At 43.6% G+C, this 16,446-nt stretch overlaps 1 protein-coding gene across 2 annotated transcripts in view; it reads left to right on the top strand.

Moving 5' to 3' along the window:
• The window catches only part of FAM135B (family with sequence similarity 135 member B), a 348,914-nt gene that overhangs the window by 205,524 nt on the left and 126,944 nt on the right, over positions 1-16,446 (top strand). For both annotated transcript variants that reach the window (XM_034763663.1, XM_034763664.1), the window contains exons 5-6: positions 6,967-7,037; positions 8,848-9,021. In XM_034763663.1, coding sequence (XP_034619554.1) covers positions 6,967-7,037; positions 8,848-9,021 — 245 coding nt within the window. The remainder of the gene's footprint in view (positions 1-6,966; positions 7,038-8,847; positions 9,022-16,446) is intronic.

Below are 16,446 nucleotides of genomic sequence, written 5' to 3'. Positions count from 1 at the left end.
CCCCAGAGAACCGGCAGTGAAATTCTGCTTTACCCTTTCACAGCATGGAGATACATGTTCTTTGTGCCTTCCACCCATGTTGTTTACACGTACTGTCTGATCTGGTATGCCCATTCCTATGTTGCCTCTGTACAAGGACTATCATTCAATTCTGTCATTCATATCTGCTCTCAGTAATGATGAAGATCTCAAGAGATCAGCTGCTCTCACAGAAATTCAGGAAATAGACCCTTCTGGTCCTGCAGACAACCTGGAATAAATGCCCCGGGTTAGGTTTGGGCGTGGCAATTCAACCCCTTCCCCTCCCCCGCTTCTCTTCATATCCTGAAATTCAAAGAGGAGCAGATCCAGTGTTCTGGTATTGGCTCATCTGAACGTACCTGTAGCTTTAAAAACAGTTATGGTGTAAAGTCTCTTTTAGTTAAAACTACTAGAAAAATTTAAGTTTGTTTGAACTGCTGCCTCTCCTCTATTCTTACCGTGGGATTGATCTCCTGTGTTCTCGCCTAAAATATTTGTTTCTAGTTTTATGTATGATTATATGAGAAATGGACAATCATGAACTGTGAAGGAAGGGAAAATTCCCTCCTTTCACATATTGTGAAATTTGACAGAAAAAAGAGTTCTAACAAATTTAGCTGCAAATTAATTTACCATCATGATACAAAATCTGTCATTAATCAGTCTCTCTCCCCAAGTTATGGTGACTTCCACTAGGTCGAGTGGCTTCATGCTGACTGCTGCATTAGCATTTGGGACAGATTTTCCTGCCAAAAATGAAAATGATCCTGCCAGTTTCCTCACACCAGCTCAAACTCGTCCCTGTGCCTGATGTGTTGTGTGGAGCGTGGTTTAGATAATAAGCTCCTAAGGGAAATGACAGGGGCCTGATTCGCCACTCGCACACTGGCTTTACACAGATACCAACACTGTTGTCTTCACTGGAGTCACACTAAAGCAATTCGGGAGTAAATGAAAGAAGAATCAGACCTCATGTCGACTTATGTATTTACACATCACTGGATGTACTGCTGACACTGTAAATAATAAGTAACAATAACTGTCACTCAGAAACTTTGGTACTTTTCATTCCTTTGTTTGACAGCTTATTCATCACATGATAGAGCCCCGTCCTGCCAGCCTTCCTCAGATCAAGTAGCACCTCGCTTTGCAAGCAGTGGAGGAAGGTGCTACTCTGCATGAGTAAGGGTGGAAGAGTCACCGAGGCACAGAGCTGATCAATGACCAATAAAATTAGTTAGAAAGTCAGACGGGGCAACTTGGGTGCTTGAGTTACTATCCTCTGTGCATTTTGGCTGTCGGAGCTTGATTTAGAAAATATTCCAGTAAACAAGTTGCATGCACTGCCAAACAGTGTTTGGGTAATTCCAGCTAGGGGATAGGCTGCTAACAGTGTATTCGGTACAAAATAATAATAATATTGGGTGGATTTTGGTTAGATTCTCTCCTTGTGCTCTGTTCCCATAACCCAAGAGAAGCTTAAATGTCCTTTACACTTAAAAATATGGAAATAACTCTGGAGTCCAGACATAGGTGGAATATGCCACCAATTATCAGGCTTGGAGGGGTAATGAGTACACCAGTCTCCATCTAAATATGCCTCATTAAAACTCTCTAGTGTTGTGGCAGTTGGCTCTGCCTCATTCTAATATCCCAGAATGCATCATTCTTTGATTGTATTGGAAATGATTATTATGATGTTAGGTGGAATAAGCCCACAGGGTTGCAAAGGAGCCTAATTTATTTTCTCATGGGTTTCAATTTCTTTTTTAATAATAATAATAATTAATAATACATTATTATTTTATTAACAATAATAAAAAGCTGGTTCCATGCTCTTCAGTAAATGGTGATAGGACAGAATGATGCATTCTGGGGTGTGATGGTAGAGTTGAGCCACCTGACATGAATCTGAGATTCTTTACAGTCAATTTTTAGCACTTTCTGTTCTCTCAATCTGCGTATTGAAGGCACACAGCACCAATTGCTCAAATCAGCCATAGGGAAATAGAATTTCCTTTGGCTTACTTTTTTTGATTTCTAAGCTGCCTTTTAAAGATGTCATCCAGAGGAGACTAGACACCTAGGTGTTTATATAGCATTCCAAAGCAACTGTGCCCCAGTAAAACTTGAGGGCATGATCAAAAGATTATTGATGTGAAAGGAAAGCCTATGACTGATGTCAGTGACTTTTGGATAAAGGCCCCAAGGCCCAGAGTTTTGAAGGTATTTAGATGTTTTGAAGGTGTCTAAAGTCATCAGGATGGAAAAGACATTTCAAGTAGGTTCTCCCTGTTTCAGGTCTCATTGCTAACTCCAGAGCTACCTACTCATGTGCACCTCACATCACATAGTGAGGAGAAGCCATTTAATCCTTGCTATTCCCTGCTGTGTGCCTCATGTGCCCCTCCACTGTAGCTTTAGCACGACCATCGTGCCTGGAATTGTGGGGAACAGTTGGGCTGTTGTAGGGAAAGGCTTTACCAGAACTCCTTGTGCCTGACTCTGACCTAATTCACACTGGAGAAGGAATCTGATGTAAAGCCTGTTGATTTCTAAGGGCACTGTAGTCAATGGGGTTATATTGGTGCAGAGCTGGTCCGGACATTTCTATTGGAATAAATGCAGTGTCTGCAGAATTGAAATTTCCCATAGGAATATTTTGATTTGCTGATTTTTTTTTTTCATTTTTTGCATTGGGGAAATGGAAATGAAAATATTCCATTGACTGGAGAGTACTTTGTAGTGTCTGATCTTGAAAGTTCTCATTCTTCTGCAACTCTTCCTGATTTCAATGGGAGTAGCAGGTGCTCAACAGCTCTTAAGATCAGATGCCAAATTTCACCCACACTTGGTGGATGAGACTTGATCTGTCTCAGACACAGCCCCTGGATTGAATCCCTAGTTTAAATGCAGACTGCAATTCCAAAGGCTTTGCTATATAATAATTATTTCCTTTGTATCCAGCATTGACTGTGATTTGAGTTTTAGCAACAACACTACACTTAAAAAAAAAGTCTTGTTTTGATAAACATGCTTGCAGGTATTTCAAGACAAATATTCAATAGGTAGAGGTTGGAATTTCCTCATCTCAGGTCCCACCACGAGGTATCATCTCCTGCACTGCAAAATAATAGATTACTTTGGGAGGGTTTAAGTACCTTTACTTTGATTATTATGACAAAGCTAACTCCTTCTTGAATTCTAAATTATCTCCTTCCCCACCCCCACACACATAAAAAGATGTTGTTTCACCTTTGCAAGATGTAGTTAAAGCAAATGTTATACCAGGTATCATATGATTCATGCATATCTGTGTAGGTCTGGTGCCTTTGAAATGTCTTTAGTGGGTTACTGACAGGGATCAAAGTAAGTTAAAGGACTTACCGGTAGGCCGGAGTCCTGAGCAGGGGCATGGCCTCAACCAGAAGAGGCATGGCCTCAATCGGAAGAGGCGGGACCTTTAAATCACCTCCGGAGCTACCAGCTGCAGAGGTGGCTAGGAGCCCTGGGGCGATTTAAAGGGCCCGGGGTGCTGGCCGCAGCTACTGCAGTGGAGCTCCGGGTCATTTAAATCACGGCTGGAGCCCTGCTGCTAGAGCCCCGGTTTAGTGGCGGCAGGGCTTGGGCCGTGCTTTAAAGGTCCGGGGCTCCCCGCAGTGGCTCGGGAGGCGATTTAAAAGGCCCTGGGCTCCAGCCTTTAAAAGCCTGGGGAAGCCGGTCGGTCCGGCATGGCGCACCGGCTCTTGCCGATACGCCGGACAGGACCGGACTGGACTTGCTTACTTTCACCTCTGGTTACTGATATAAGGCCTTTTGCTGCAGGGAACTGAGTACCTGCTACAGTGTGCTTGTGTACAGCAATGTCATTGTAGAGAGTCTATTATACACAGAGGAGTAGTTCCTTTTCTATCAAGTAGAGGACAGGGTACACTAATCAGTAACACCTTCTTCAGTTTCTGCCCTACATTGCTATGATGTGTTAAACAGTCATTGTGTTGTACATGAGAAGTAGCTGCATTTTAGTAATAGAAGCACTGATTTCTGCTTGTATTTCAGTTAACTAAAACTAAATGCAAGACATTGTTATAAACTCCCTCCAAAAGTTGCATTGCTGGTTGAGAAAAGTGAAACAGACAATTGTTAGAGGGTTAGATTCTGCTTCCATTCTTTAGCACGTATTTCTATTGGCTTTATTAATTGTGTCAAACTATATGGTGCAGTGCTAGATCCATTCTTTCCAAGGTTAATTTAAATTAATTTGCAGCTCATCTTATTTTCTTTTTCATAAAATCGAACTCAAATTCTTTTATTAACAAAAAAATATCAGGAAAAACTTCCTGATGGTGAGCTCTATTAGACGAGGGTGTCAAACACTCAATTTGAAGGCCAGATCTGGCCCGTATGATATATTTATTTGGCCTGCTTGGTACATCCAGATTCTGCAGAATCTAAGTTGTCCTTAAAATGTTTACCCCTCATGTTTTGCAACTAAAATCTTCCTAATATGAGCCAATTGCAAACCGATAAAGTGCTTTCTTCCTAAGTCTGCAGAGAGCCTATAACAAAGGCTCTGAGAGGTATGAACACCCCTTTAATCTCATTGGGGTGTTAACTATAAAGACTAAGGATATTTGAAATGTTGGGATTAACTGTTCGCAATGTTGTAGCCATCTCGGTCCCAAAATACTAGAGACACAAGGTGGGTGAGGTAATATCTTTTATTGGACCAACTTTTGTTTGTGAAAGAGACAAGCTTTTGATTTTACATTCTGTAACCTACTAACCCCCCTTTGTCCTATGACTGCAGAGTCTTGAGTGGTCCCTTGCAACATGTGTGAACACCTTATGCTATACAATCTGTTCCACTTTGTATTTATCTGTGACACTCTGAGTATCTTTCCCAGACCTAAAGAGCTCTGTGTAAGCTCAAAAGCTTGTCTTTTCCACCAATACAAAGTGGTCCAATAAAAGATACTACCTCAGAATTAACTATTTAATTTATGATTGTTTTATCAGTAATTGGACTCTGCAGTAGTTATTGATTGAGAACCACCACGGTTCATGGTTCTGTATGAATGTAGAAGTAAAACTAGTCCCTGCTGTCAGTGAACTCACAATATTATTCAGACTAATAATTTCCTAAAGAGTAAGCTGAGCTATCCATTACTTGGAACATCTAAACTTGATGATAAAACCACTACAAATGTCCTGTGTGGGTGTGACATTCCTCAATCTGAACTGTTGAACAGCTGTGTCCCCTCAATTTTCCAACCTGGACTGCCTTTTACGCTGCTGGCCTGTTCATGCACACCCTCTAGCATGCAAAATCACTCCCAGCTGAATGATATGGGTGCTCTAGCTAGTCATTCCTGAATTATAGTGCAGAGTGACACCAGTAAATGCTCAGTCCCAGACTTGTCCCCAGAAATGTGCGTCTTGTACTGCCCAGCTCCCTCTTGGACAATACAAGCTCATAGAAAGTCTGCCATTTCATTAATAGAAAATGATATGCACAAACCCTATTATCTCAAATGGAGGTTCTCAAACATTTCAGTCCAAACATACTGGCTTAGTTAAAATAATAAAAGTTTATTAACTATGGAAAGATAGATTTTATGTGATTGCAAGTAATGAAGTGCAAAATTCAGAATTGGTTACAAAGAAATAAAAGATAAAAGACAAACTAATATCTGATTTAACAAGCTAAGTGAACTTAAAGCAATAGAATTTATCTCACGGCAGTCTGGCTGGATTTTTCAGCCAGGACCCCGCCCCCAGTTCAATTCCCTCTTTTGTCTTTCAAACATTGTTAATGCCATGAGTAGAAATGAGGGGAGAGAGGTGATTTGTGTCCTCTGTTCTCCCTTCTTATACCATTTCTTTTCTTTGAGAATCATCTCCAGCTGGAGTTCAGAGGACAGCAAGTCTGTCTGCCAAGATGTACATTTCTCGCTGACACCCTTCTTCCTGCCAACGAATGGCCGCTTAACTTGGTGACAGTCTCTTTGATTATGCTGACACCTGGCTGAGGTGCTGGCTAGCAATTTGTCTCTGAGGAACTGGTCTGGGCTGCTTCCTCAGATTTAGAATATGCCTTACTGACATCATACAAAAGAATTGTATAACTTTACAGACAATGTTGACACACATATTTCATCGGGACAGTAATGTTCAGCAAATTATGAGTTTTCAAATTATACCTCATAAGGCGTATTTTGTAAAAAAAAAAGATATCATAGTCTTGTAAAAAGGATGAACATGAGGGTACAGTCTGTCACAGTGGGACAATCTTTCACTGGCAGGGTTTGGACTAGATGAACCGATAGGACTTTTCCATCTCTAATTTCTGTGGTTTAATTAGATTGTCAGATCTTTGTGTGAGGGACTGCCTTTTTGTTCTCTGTTTGGCACAGCACAATGGCTACGGCTCCTGGGCATTACTACAATACAAATAATAATGACAATCATTCACCAAATTACTTAAATTTCTGAGTGTAGTGTAATAGGGAATTAACATGTCTGAACCAGTATGTTTTACATACTCTTTTGAGTAGAGATGAGCCAAAACCATATGACTGAACAGCCCTGCTCTGAGCACCTCTGAAGCTGTTTGAAAGCTGGATGCAACGTTTATAATGTGGGTTCTTTCTGCATTCTGAAGCACGTTCCATTTAGCAAAAGTTTGCTTACTGCTAATGCCATCAAATCTTATTCTCATTTCAGAGCAATGTATTTGTATGTCTAAAGCTGGACAGTAGCTCTGAATCCTGCTGTAGTTGACCAGTTATATTGCCCAGATGTTCTATGTATACACTTCAGCAGCTTTCTCACACTGCTCCTGCATTTCTTTGCACTCTCTTTATCAGACAAAATTATTGCTTTGTGCTTGGGTTTTGTGTGAGCTGGCTTACACAGGTAACTCTGCCCTTCTGTTCTTTGCAGGTGGAAGATGCATTAAGCGAAGCAGATTTTCAGCTCAAGTTGGACCTGCACTTTACTGATAGTGAACAACAGTGAGTGCCATTTTAAAGCCCCCTTGATATTGTAGGGACTCTCCCGCCTTTGGGTAACATGAATTCAGTGAAAGTTAAAGGGTCTTTTGGAAACTGGAGAGCTCTGATTTGGCTTCCGTCTCTCTTGCAGAGGTGCCTGCCGATTCCTCTTCCTCCCCTCCTCCATCCCTCTCCCCCACCAAGGGCATTTTTTTCATCCCTCCCCTTGCAGCAAGAGATTTTCTGTTTTAAGGGTGAAATTTTCAGAGGTGCTTGGCACTTCTCTAACTGCTACTATGGAAACAGGAAAATAGGAGTTTTCCCATTGACTCAGTGGGACCAGGGGCTGCAATTTGGGAAAGCATTGCTTTTCAGGACATGCTTCAACTTTGTCCTGGATAAGGATGGACTTAAGCAGATGTCTTGTGCTTTTCTGAATCAGGGCCAGAATTAGGTCAAGCCTGAGCACAGTTGGAAAATCTCACCCTCTGTGTGTATGGGCTAAGAGCCTGATCCTATGCCACTAAAAGCAATGAGAGTTTTGCCATTAACTTCCACAGGAAGAGGTTTCAGAGTAGCAGCCGTGTTAGTCTGTATCCGCAAAAAGAAGAACAGGAGTACTTGTGGCACCTTAGAGACTAACAAATTTATTAGAGCATAAGCTTTCGTGGACTACAGCCCACTTCTTCGGATGCATCCAAAGAAGTGGGCTGTAGTCCACGAAAGCTTATGCTCTAATAAATTTGTTAGTCTCTAAGGTGCCACAAGTACTCCTGTTCTTCTTTTCACAGGAAGAGGATCAGCCCTTGATACAGGAGCTTTGCATTACTCCTAGTTCACCGGTCTTGCCAAACCACACTTGTAGCTGTGCTTGAAGGAGCTTCTCAGGCCCTACTGAGGTCATTGAAAAGTCTTCCAGTGACTTCAGCAGGAGTTAGATGAGGTCCACAGTGAGCTCCTTGGAATTGGGCTTCACACCTAATTTGGCCCCAAGTCACCTTACACTTTACAGTGGAGCTCAATGTGCCATTTCCATTTAGCTTTTGTATGGTGTAGATGAAACGAGAGAAGCTGTGCTATTGCGTGGTGGTGGTGGTGGTGGTGACAGAGCGCGGGAAAGTGCTTTAACATGTCAGGGGTGCGATGAGGGCCTGGAGGAGAAAGCAGAGTCAGGAAAATAAACTGCAATTTATCAGAAATCATCTAGTGCATTTATTTCATTTTACAACCGTTACTGTTATCTGAACAATTATTCACCAGGCCTTTTTTAAAGAAAAGTTTCTCTAGTGGTATTTTGGTAGGAACAATTACACAAGTCTCAGTGAAACAACTCTGTTCATCCAAGGATGCTCTGAGGGGGTCTTTAAAACCCTCCAGTAACAGGTCTGTTCTTTCACTATTGCCGTCCCCCTGAGGCAAATCAGACTGCTTTGCTACGCATCCAGATCAGTGCTAAATTCTGGGTGCTGAAATTTGAATTAGCGGGGCAACCTGCTACCTGCACTTCTTCCCTGCTACCCCAAAGTTTCCCCCTAGTGTGAGCGTGGTGTACAGGAAGGAGATTGCTGCTTGTCTGGCAGACCCAGGATGGGGCTCTTGCATTCTGTCATATCTGTTTTTTACCGTAGAGTAATAATATTTACATCCCCGCTACTTGCAAGTGCAATTAAGAGATAAGCATCAGCTGAGTAAATGCTCTGGTAGCTGAGACTGTCACCGTGAAGTGATAAAAAATTCAGCTCATGTGGTCTCCCAGTCTGCTGCCTTCAATGCCATTGTAGACTGTGACAACTTAAGATTTCACTAACCCCTTGTAAACCTCTCCTTTCAGGCTGAGAGACATTCCAGCGATCCCTGTGATAAGCAGCCGTACTTTGGGGCTTCACTTCCATCCAAGAAGAGGCTTGCACCACCATGTTCCTGTCATGTTTGACTATTTCCACCTGTCAGTGATATCTGTTACAGTGCATGCCTCACTGGTAGCGTTACACCAGCCACTGATCAGGTAAAGAGCAGAGAAATGGCGGTTGTGGTACAGTTCTTATGACAATGTTCACCCATCTGATAGTAGCAGCCCGTGCTTTAGAGCGGAAGGATGGACTTGTGCTTCTGGTCCTGGACTGGGATTCCGGAAGTCTGCGTTTGTATCTTGGCTCTGCCACAGACTTCCTGAGTGTCCTTGGGCAAATTGCTTCATCTCTCTGTGCCCCAGTTCCCCTCCCTAAAATAGTGATGATAGCACAACCCCACTTGACAGGGATGTTATGAGGATGAACACATGAAAGATTGTGAGGTGCTTAGATAGGGCTGCTTGGGGCCATATAAGTCCCTTAGATGGACAGATGTGAAATATTGTCATTTCTCCCTAGATCTAGATACTGCTGTGAAGTATGTAACTATTGGTGTATGTTTATAATGCACTTTATAATGTGCACTATATGTTCTCAGTTCTCCCACCGGATAGTTTTGCCAACATCTCCCTGTGCCCCATTATGCTCCTCTATAAATGGACAGAACACTAACAGCTATGGGGTGTGGGAGGAGGGGGGAATGGCTTTCTTCTCCTGAGAGGATTTTCAAGATTTTGAGACATTTTCTCATCCTGAGTCAGGATGCAAATATGAAATCTCAAATTTTCATGAGCAGACAAACCTATTGGTTTGGGTCAACGGAAATGTTTTGTTTTGATTTTGACCTTTTTTTACTATGCATTAAATTTCAGTTTAAAAGGTTAATTGATTAAAATGAAACCTGTTACTCTTCATTTCAGAAAATATCGTCATGTGACATTTCAACAATTTCAAAACATTTTTTTTTTTGGTTTGCTGGGGAATTTTTGGGAGCTGACCCTTTCCCACAGACAGTTTGAGTTTCGATGAATTGGCATTATCAGCAACTCCCCCCTCCATCCCTGTTTTGTCAAAAAATTGCCAACCAGCTCCAGTTATTAGGCTTAATTATTGTTTATAAAGTGTTTTGTTATCCTCTAAGGCAAGGGTTCTCAAACTGGGGGTTGGGGCCCCTCAGGGGGTCACAAGGTTATTACATGGGGGGTCGCGAGCTGTCAGCCTCCACTCCAAACCCCGCTTTGCCTTCAGCGTTTATAATGGTGTTAATTTATAAAGGGGGTCATATTCAGAGGCTTGCTGTGTGAAAAGGGGTCACCAGTACAAAAGTTTGAGAACCACTGCTCTAAGGAAAAGAGCTAGAGAAGTGTAAAGTATTATTACTATAAGACATAAACAGCATGATAGGCCACTGATCTATAGCTGGGTTACTATTAAAGCTTAAAAATGTGATTTTGTGGATGTTTATGAAGAAAAGAGTGTTTTGCTTTCATGCAGTGGAATGGAAATACATTTTTGACAACACAATATATGGTCTCATTTGGTTCAGTCAATAATAATGATAATCTGAAAGTGCAATATTGTGGATTTATCTGCCTCTTGATAAACATCCAGAAACCTAAATATTAATATAGCATAAATTCACTAGCCATAAAACAGGGTAAAATAAACAGTATAAAAGCAACTTCTGTGCCATGCAGTCTCAAACAAAACCAGCCTATTAAAACCAGCATTCTTTTTTCCAAGTTCAGAGCCTTTGTGTGTAGGCAGGCTTATCTTTGCAGTGTTTGCTGGGATCACAAAGAAAAAGGCTTAATTGTAAAAGTTTTGATCTAATAATAAGACCTTATTTTTACAAAGCCTCAGTAACTTTCTGATCATAAATTCTCTATCTTGTCACAGTATATTAAGATAAAAGCAAAGCTTATTTATTTGCAGAACAAAAAAAGAAAAAATTAGTGTGTGGTAGCCTTTGGTGTTTCATCATATTTTAGTTTCCTGGGAATCTTAAATTGTTTTCATGTAGATTCAGAGATTCTAAGGCCAGAAGGGACCATCATCATCATCTAGTCTGACCTCCTGTATAACACAGGTCAGAGAACTTCCCCAAAACAATTCCTAGATCAGATCTAGATTCCTAGAGCTTTAAAAATTGTCAGTGATGGAGAATTCACCACAACCCATGGTAAATTGTTCCAGTGGTTAATTACTTTCACTGTTAAAAATTTACACCTTATTTTATCTCTTAATTTTCTAGCTTCAACTTCTAGCCACTGGATCATGTTATACTTTCTCTGCTAGACTGAAGACTCCATTATTAAATATTTTTTCCCCGTGTAGGTACTTATAGACTGTCATCAAGTCATCCCTTAACTTTCTCTTTGTTAGACTCAAGGAGCTTGCTCTATGTAGCTTATCACTATACAGAATATTTTCTAATCCTTTAATCATTCTCATGGCTCTTCTCTGAACCCTCTACAATTTATCAACATCCTTCTTGAATTGTGGGCACCAGAACTGGACACGGTATTCCAGCAGTGGTCGCACCAGAGCCAAATACAGAGGTAAAATAACCTCTCTTCTCCTACTCAAGATTCCCCTATTTGTGCATCCCAGTATCGCATTAGCTCTTGTGGCCACAGTGTCACACTGGGAGCTCATGTTCAGCCGGATATCCACCACGACCCAAAAATCTTTTTTCAGAGTCACTGCTTCCCAGGATAGAGTCCCTCTTTTTGGAAGTATGGCCTATGTTCTTTATTCCTAGATGGATATGTTTCCATCCAGCCATATTCAAACACATTGTTTGCTTGCGCCCAGTTACCATGCAATCTAGCTTGCTCTGAATCAGTGACCTGTCCTCTTCAGTGTCTGTTTATTCATTACACATTGCTTATCTGTAGAGCAGTGGTTCTCAAACTTTTGTACTGGTGACCCCTTTCTCATAGCAAGCCTCTGAATACGACCCCCTTTATAAATTAACACCATTGTAAATGCTGGAGGCAAAGTGGGGTTTGGGGTGGAGGCTGACAGCTCGTGACCCCCCATGTAACAGCCTTGTGACCCCCTGAGGGGTCCTGACCCCCAGTTTGAGAACCCCTGCTGTAGAGCAATGGGAATTCTCATTCTTCCAATCTTGCTTTGTCCAGTGCAAGCTCATCCCCATCCTAGAGCCCGGCTACATTAATGAAGGAAACAATAGTACATTTGTATAAATATCAGGTCAGACTTTCTTCCCAGATATGGCTGTTACTATGGTTCCTCGCTCAGGACTGTTCTGCCCACCCCCTAGATCCTCTCCCCAAAGAGCTATCCCAATCTCTCTTATATTTAAATAGGGAAATGTGACCTGTATCAGTGAGTCAACAGAAGCTACTTAATCCTTTCTAACAAGAATCACTGTTTGCCTAACGGACAGGATATGTAAGGTAAACACTGCCTTACTACCATGTTACCTCTTCCGTTATCTCTCATCACTATGGTTGGCGAAGGCAGAGTGCACCGTCAGAATCTCAGCTACGTGGCCAGCCCAGATGGTCTTAAGCATAACTGTGGAGTACAATACAATTAGCAGCTCCGTTTTGACACAGTGAACAGCTGATTTATTAGTTATTGCAGCAGACCTGATACTCTGCCATTCCAGCTGTGTTACCGAACGCCTGCGGGATTGAACTCGTTGGCGCTCCGAGTATTGTTTCGAGCCTCAAGTTTTATGCTTCAGCATTTCGGATGTAAACAAACATCAGTAATGAAGATGCAGTCACCCCGGGTTTGTGAGCAATGGAAGCAAATTTAGGTCTGGAATCTGGGGCAGTGGAGAGGCACAGTATGATCCCGTGTGGCCTTAAACCCAATCCCACTTGGCTCTCTAAAGCTAAGCAGCGGTTTCCCTGCAGAATAGAGTGACCAGACAGCAAGTGTGAACAATCGGGACGGGGTAATAGGAGCCCATATAAGAAAAAGACCCAAAAATCGGGACTGTCCCTATAAAATTGGGACATCTGGTCACCCTACTGCAGAAAGAGGGCTAGCGGGGTGTTTTAAATACCATCTAGCACTTCTCCCTAGCTTCCGCACTCAGCAGCACTAGAGACAGAGATGAGCTGCTTTTAATTCTTTTGTCTTTAGGGAGCTGAGCCAGGAGCTGGTTAAAATCTCCCGATTCAACATTTATGGCTAGTTAAAACCCGCCCGAGGAAATAGGAGAGTGTGGAACAGCAGAGGGTGGGCCTTGTACTTCTGATTTAGATGCAAGAAGAAACTCTGTACAATAGGAATATTGTGCTAATGGGGGTTTTGTGTCCATTGCCCCAGCCTGCAGCACGTCTCTGCTCCCACTCCTGCTTTCCCCAGCAGCCAAACGCTTCCCATCAATGACAAGGCCTGCCACACCACTACGCTCAAACGGTAGGGGCTTCAAACTCCTTTCTCACCGCTCCTGAACCCTTTGGCTCCCCTAGTAATTGGTGCATTGCAGCTGTACGCCGGCAGTGCTGAATTCTTTCGCCAACTGCTTTTCCGGGAGCAGCGTGAAAAAAGTAAGATGTCTGTGGGGAATGTAAAGCAGGACTTGAGTGACATGCTCCAGGATGCTGCAGAAATCACTGTGCATTACAGAAAGCAAGGGGCTGTGCTTGTTGGGACCCGATTCCTCAGCGGTCCCACAATGGAAAGAAGATAATTCCATCCAGGAAGGGAAACGTGTATCTTTACTGAAGGGGATAAAACGTGTTGGGACAAGAACATAGAACTTTTAAAATATGCACAGTTTTGTAGGGAAACTAAGAGCAAGAAACTAAACCTGCTTTATTGGATAACACCATCCTTTGTACTGCTCTCTCTAAACAGGAGGAAGCACATGCCGCTGCTCATAAGACAAAACTACAGTGTGCAAATAGCCTCTGACTTGAGTGTCTGAACTGTTGATTGTCAAATCCTTCCCTGAGTGCACTAGGAGGCCACACTCTCTATGTTCAGCTTAGGTTGACTTGCCTTCTACTGAAAGTTCATCCAGGAGCGTCAAGTGATTTCTATTTTAAAACTTCCAGGAGCTCTCTAGGCATTTGAGAGTCGTCAGTCCTTGTCAAATTGCCATTGTCCATAAAAACAGGACTGATAAAAGCTGCGCAGCCTCTGGCACTGTGCAGAATCCAGTTCACTGGCTGGCAGCACAAACTTCAGTCTTACATTCAGCAGTTCCAGGAATTCATTTGAAAACATTTGTAACCCAATTAAAACGAACAAGCCGCCCTTTAAATGAATCTAAATCAGCGCGGAGAGCCTTCGCTGAATGCAGCTGGCAATCGTGTTCTCTCTTGTTTATATTATAATGGAGATTTTTCCTCAGTCAACAGCACCGCCGCCCGCACACCCACCCACACGTGCCGCTTAAAATCATAGGCCTTGGCTACACTTGCAGCTGTACAGTGCTGTGAATTAAACCTGACTTCGTGCAGCTGAGTAGGGAGAGCGCTGCAGTCTGTCCACACTGACAGCTGCCCAGCGCGGTGGCGTGGCCACATTTGCGACAATTGCAGCGCTATTGGGAGCAGTGCATTATGGGTAGCTATCCCACGGAGCACCTTTTCCCATTCTGGCGCCGTGGGTTGTGGGAAGGGGGAGTGAGTGCGGGGGATTCTGGGTCCTATCTCAATGCCCCGTGATGCATCGCTTCGCATCCCAGAAATCCCTTTGTTTCCGTCCACCTTTGGCGCCATCTTTCAACGGTTTCTGTGCAGCACGATCTGTCTGCGGGAAATGGAATCCGAACTGCTGCGGCGTATGCTGACGAGTCTCGCCAGCACGTCACGTTTGGCTGTCGAACTATTCCTTAAGATCCAAAGTGACAGTGAGAGTGAGGGTGAGGAGTCCGATGATGCTATCGAGCTGTGTAACGCGTATGACACGAAATTGCTTGTGGCATTCACGGACATGCTCAAGCACCGTGGAACGCCGCTTTTGGGTTTGGGAAACAAGCAATGAGTGGTGGAATCACATCGTCATGGAAGTCTGGGATGACGAGCAGTGGCTGCAGAACTTTTGGATGAGAAAAGCCACTTTCATGGGACTGTGTGAGGAGCTTGCCCCCACCCTGTGGCACAAGGACACGAGATTGAGAGCTGCTCTGCCAGTGGAGAAGTGGGTGGCTATTGCAATCTGGAAGTTGGCAACTCCAGACAGCTACCGGTCAGTTGCAAACCAGTTTGGAGTGGGAAAGTCGACCGTTGGAATCATGTTGATGCAAGTTTGCAAGGCCATTAATCGTATCCTACTCAGAAGAACCGTGACTTTAGGTAACGTGCAGGAAATAGTGGATGGCTTTGCACAAATGGGGTTCCCTAACTGTGGAGGAGCGATAGATGGGACGCTCATTCCTATTCTGGCACCACCCCACCTAGGATCCGAGTACGTTAATTGGAAGGGGTATTTCTCTATGGTTCTCCAGGCGCTTGTGGATCACTGTGGGCATTTCATTGACATTAACACAGGCTGGCCCGGAAAGGTGCATGACGCACGCATCTTTCGGAACACTTGGCTGTTCAGGAAGATGCAGGCCGGGACTTTTTTCCCAGAGCGGAAGATCACGGTAGGGGAAGGTGAAATGCCCATTGTGATCCTTGGAGATCCCGCTTACCCGTTAATGCTGTGGCTCATGAAACCCTATACAGGGAGCCTTGACAGCAGCAAGGAACAGTTCAACTACAGGCTGAGCCGGTGCCGAATGACTGTGGAGTGTGCCTTTGGCTGTTTAAAGGGCCGCTGGCGATCTCTGTATGGGAAGCTGGACTTGGCTGAAAACAGCATTCCCGCGGTTATATCCGTGTGCTGTGCCCTCCATAATATTTGTGAAGGGAAGGGTGAAAGTTTCACTCAGGCATGGACCTCCGAGGTTCAACACCTGGAGGCTGAATTTGCACAGCCAGAGAGCAGGGCTATTACAGGGGCCCAGCGCGGGGCTGCAAGGATTAGGGATGCAATTTGAGGCTGAAAACCAGCAGTGATATCTGGTGCCCTGCACGGGAGTGAAGTGCAGTAGTTCCAATCTTTAGGAATCAGTGTCTGCTTAACAGACAAGCAGACTTGCAGTGCCTGTTTATTTCCTGGGCTAAGGAGTCTTTTACTTTATTCAATAAGAAAGAATATTTTCAAAGCCAAAGAATCCATTTATTGAAAAGAAAAAAAATATATTGAAAAGAAACAAGGGGGTGGAGTGGGGAACAGCACAATCACAGATTCGCCTATGTCCTGTCTGGTGTGCTGTGCAGTGAGTGCTGCACTTCAGGACAGCTATACTGCATGGTGATGGGGTTGAGTGCAGAGGGTAAGGGTCGTGGTTTTCAGGGCTGGGTGGTGAAGATACTGGTGTTGGAAGCAGCGGGTGGCGTGAAGAACACGGAAGTTGGGGAAAGTGGGTTGGAGGTGACAGTGGGGCACAACGGAAAGAGTTTTGGGACAAGGGCTGTATGGGGGGTGGCGTTTGCGTTTTCGGTACTGCTCCTCTTTCTGCATGGCTACCAACTCCTGGATAGCGTCTGCTTGGCGCTCCAGAATGCTTATGAGCCTATCAGTGCTTTGCTGCCGGT

The sequence above is a fragment of the Trachemys scripta genome, chromosome 2 (assembly GCF_013100865.1).
Source record: "Trachemys scripta elegans isolate TJP31775 chromosome 2, CAS_Tse_1.0, whole genome shotgun sequence".
NCBI classification, from domain to species: Eukaryota; Metazoa; Chordata; order Testudines; family Emydidae; genus Trachemys; species Trachemys scripta.
This window is presented reverse-complemented; position numbering and strand designations above follow the sequence as displayed.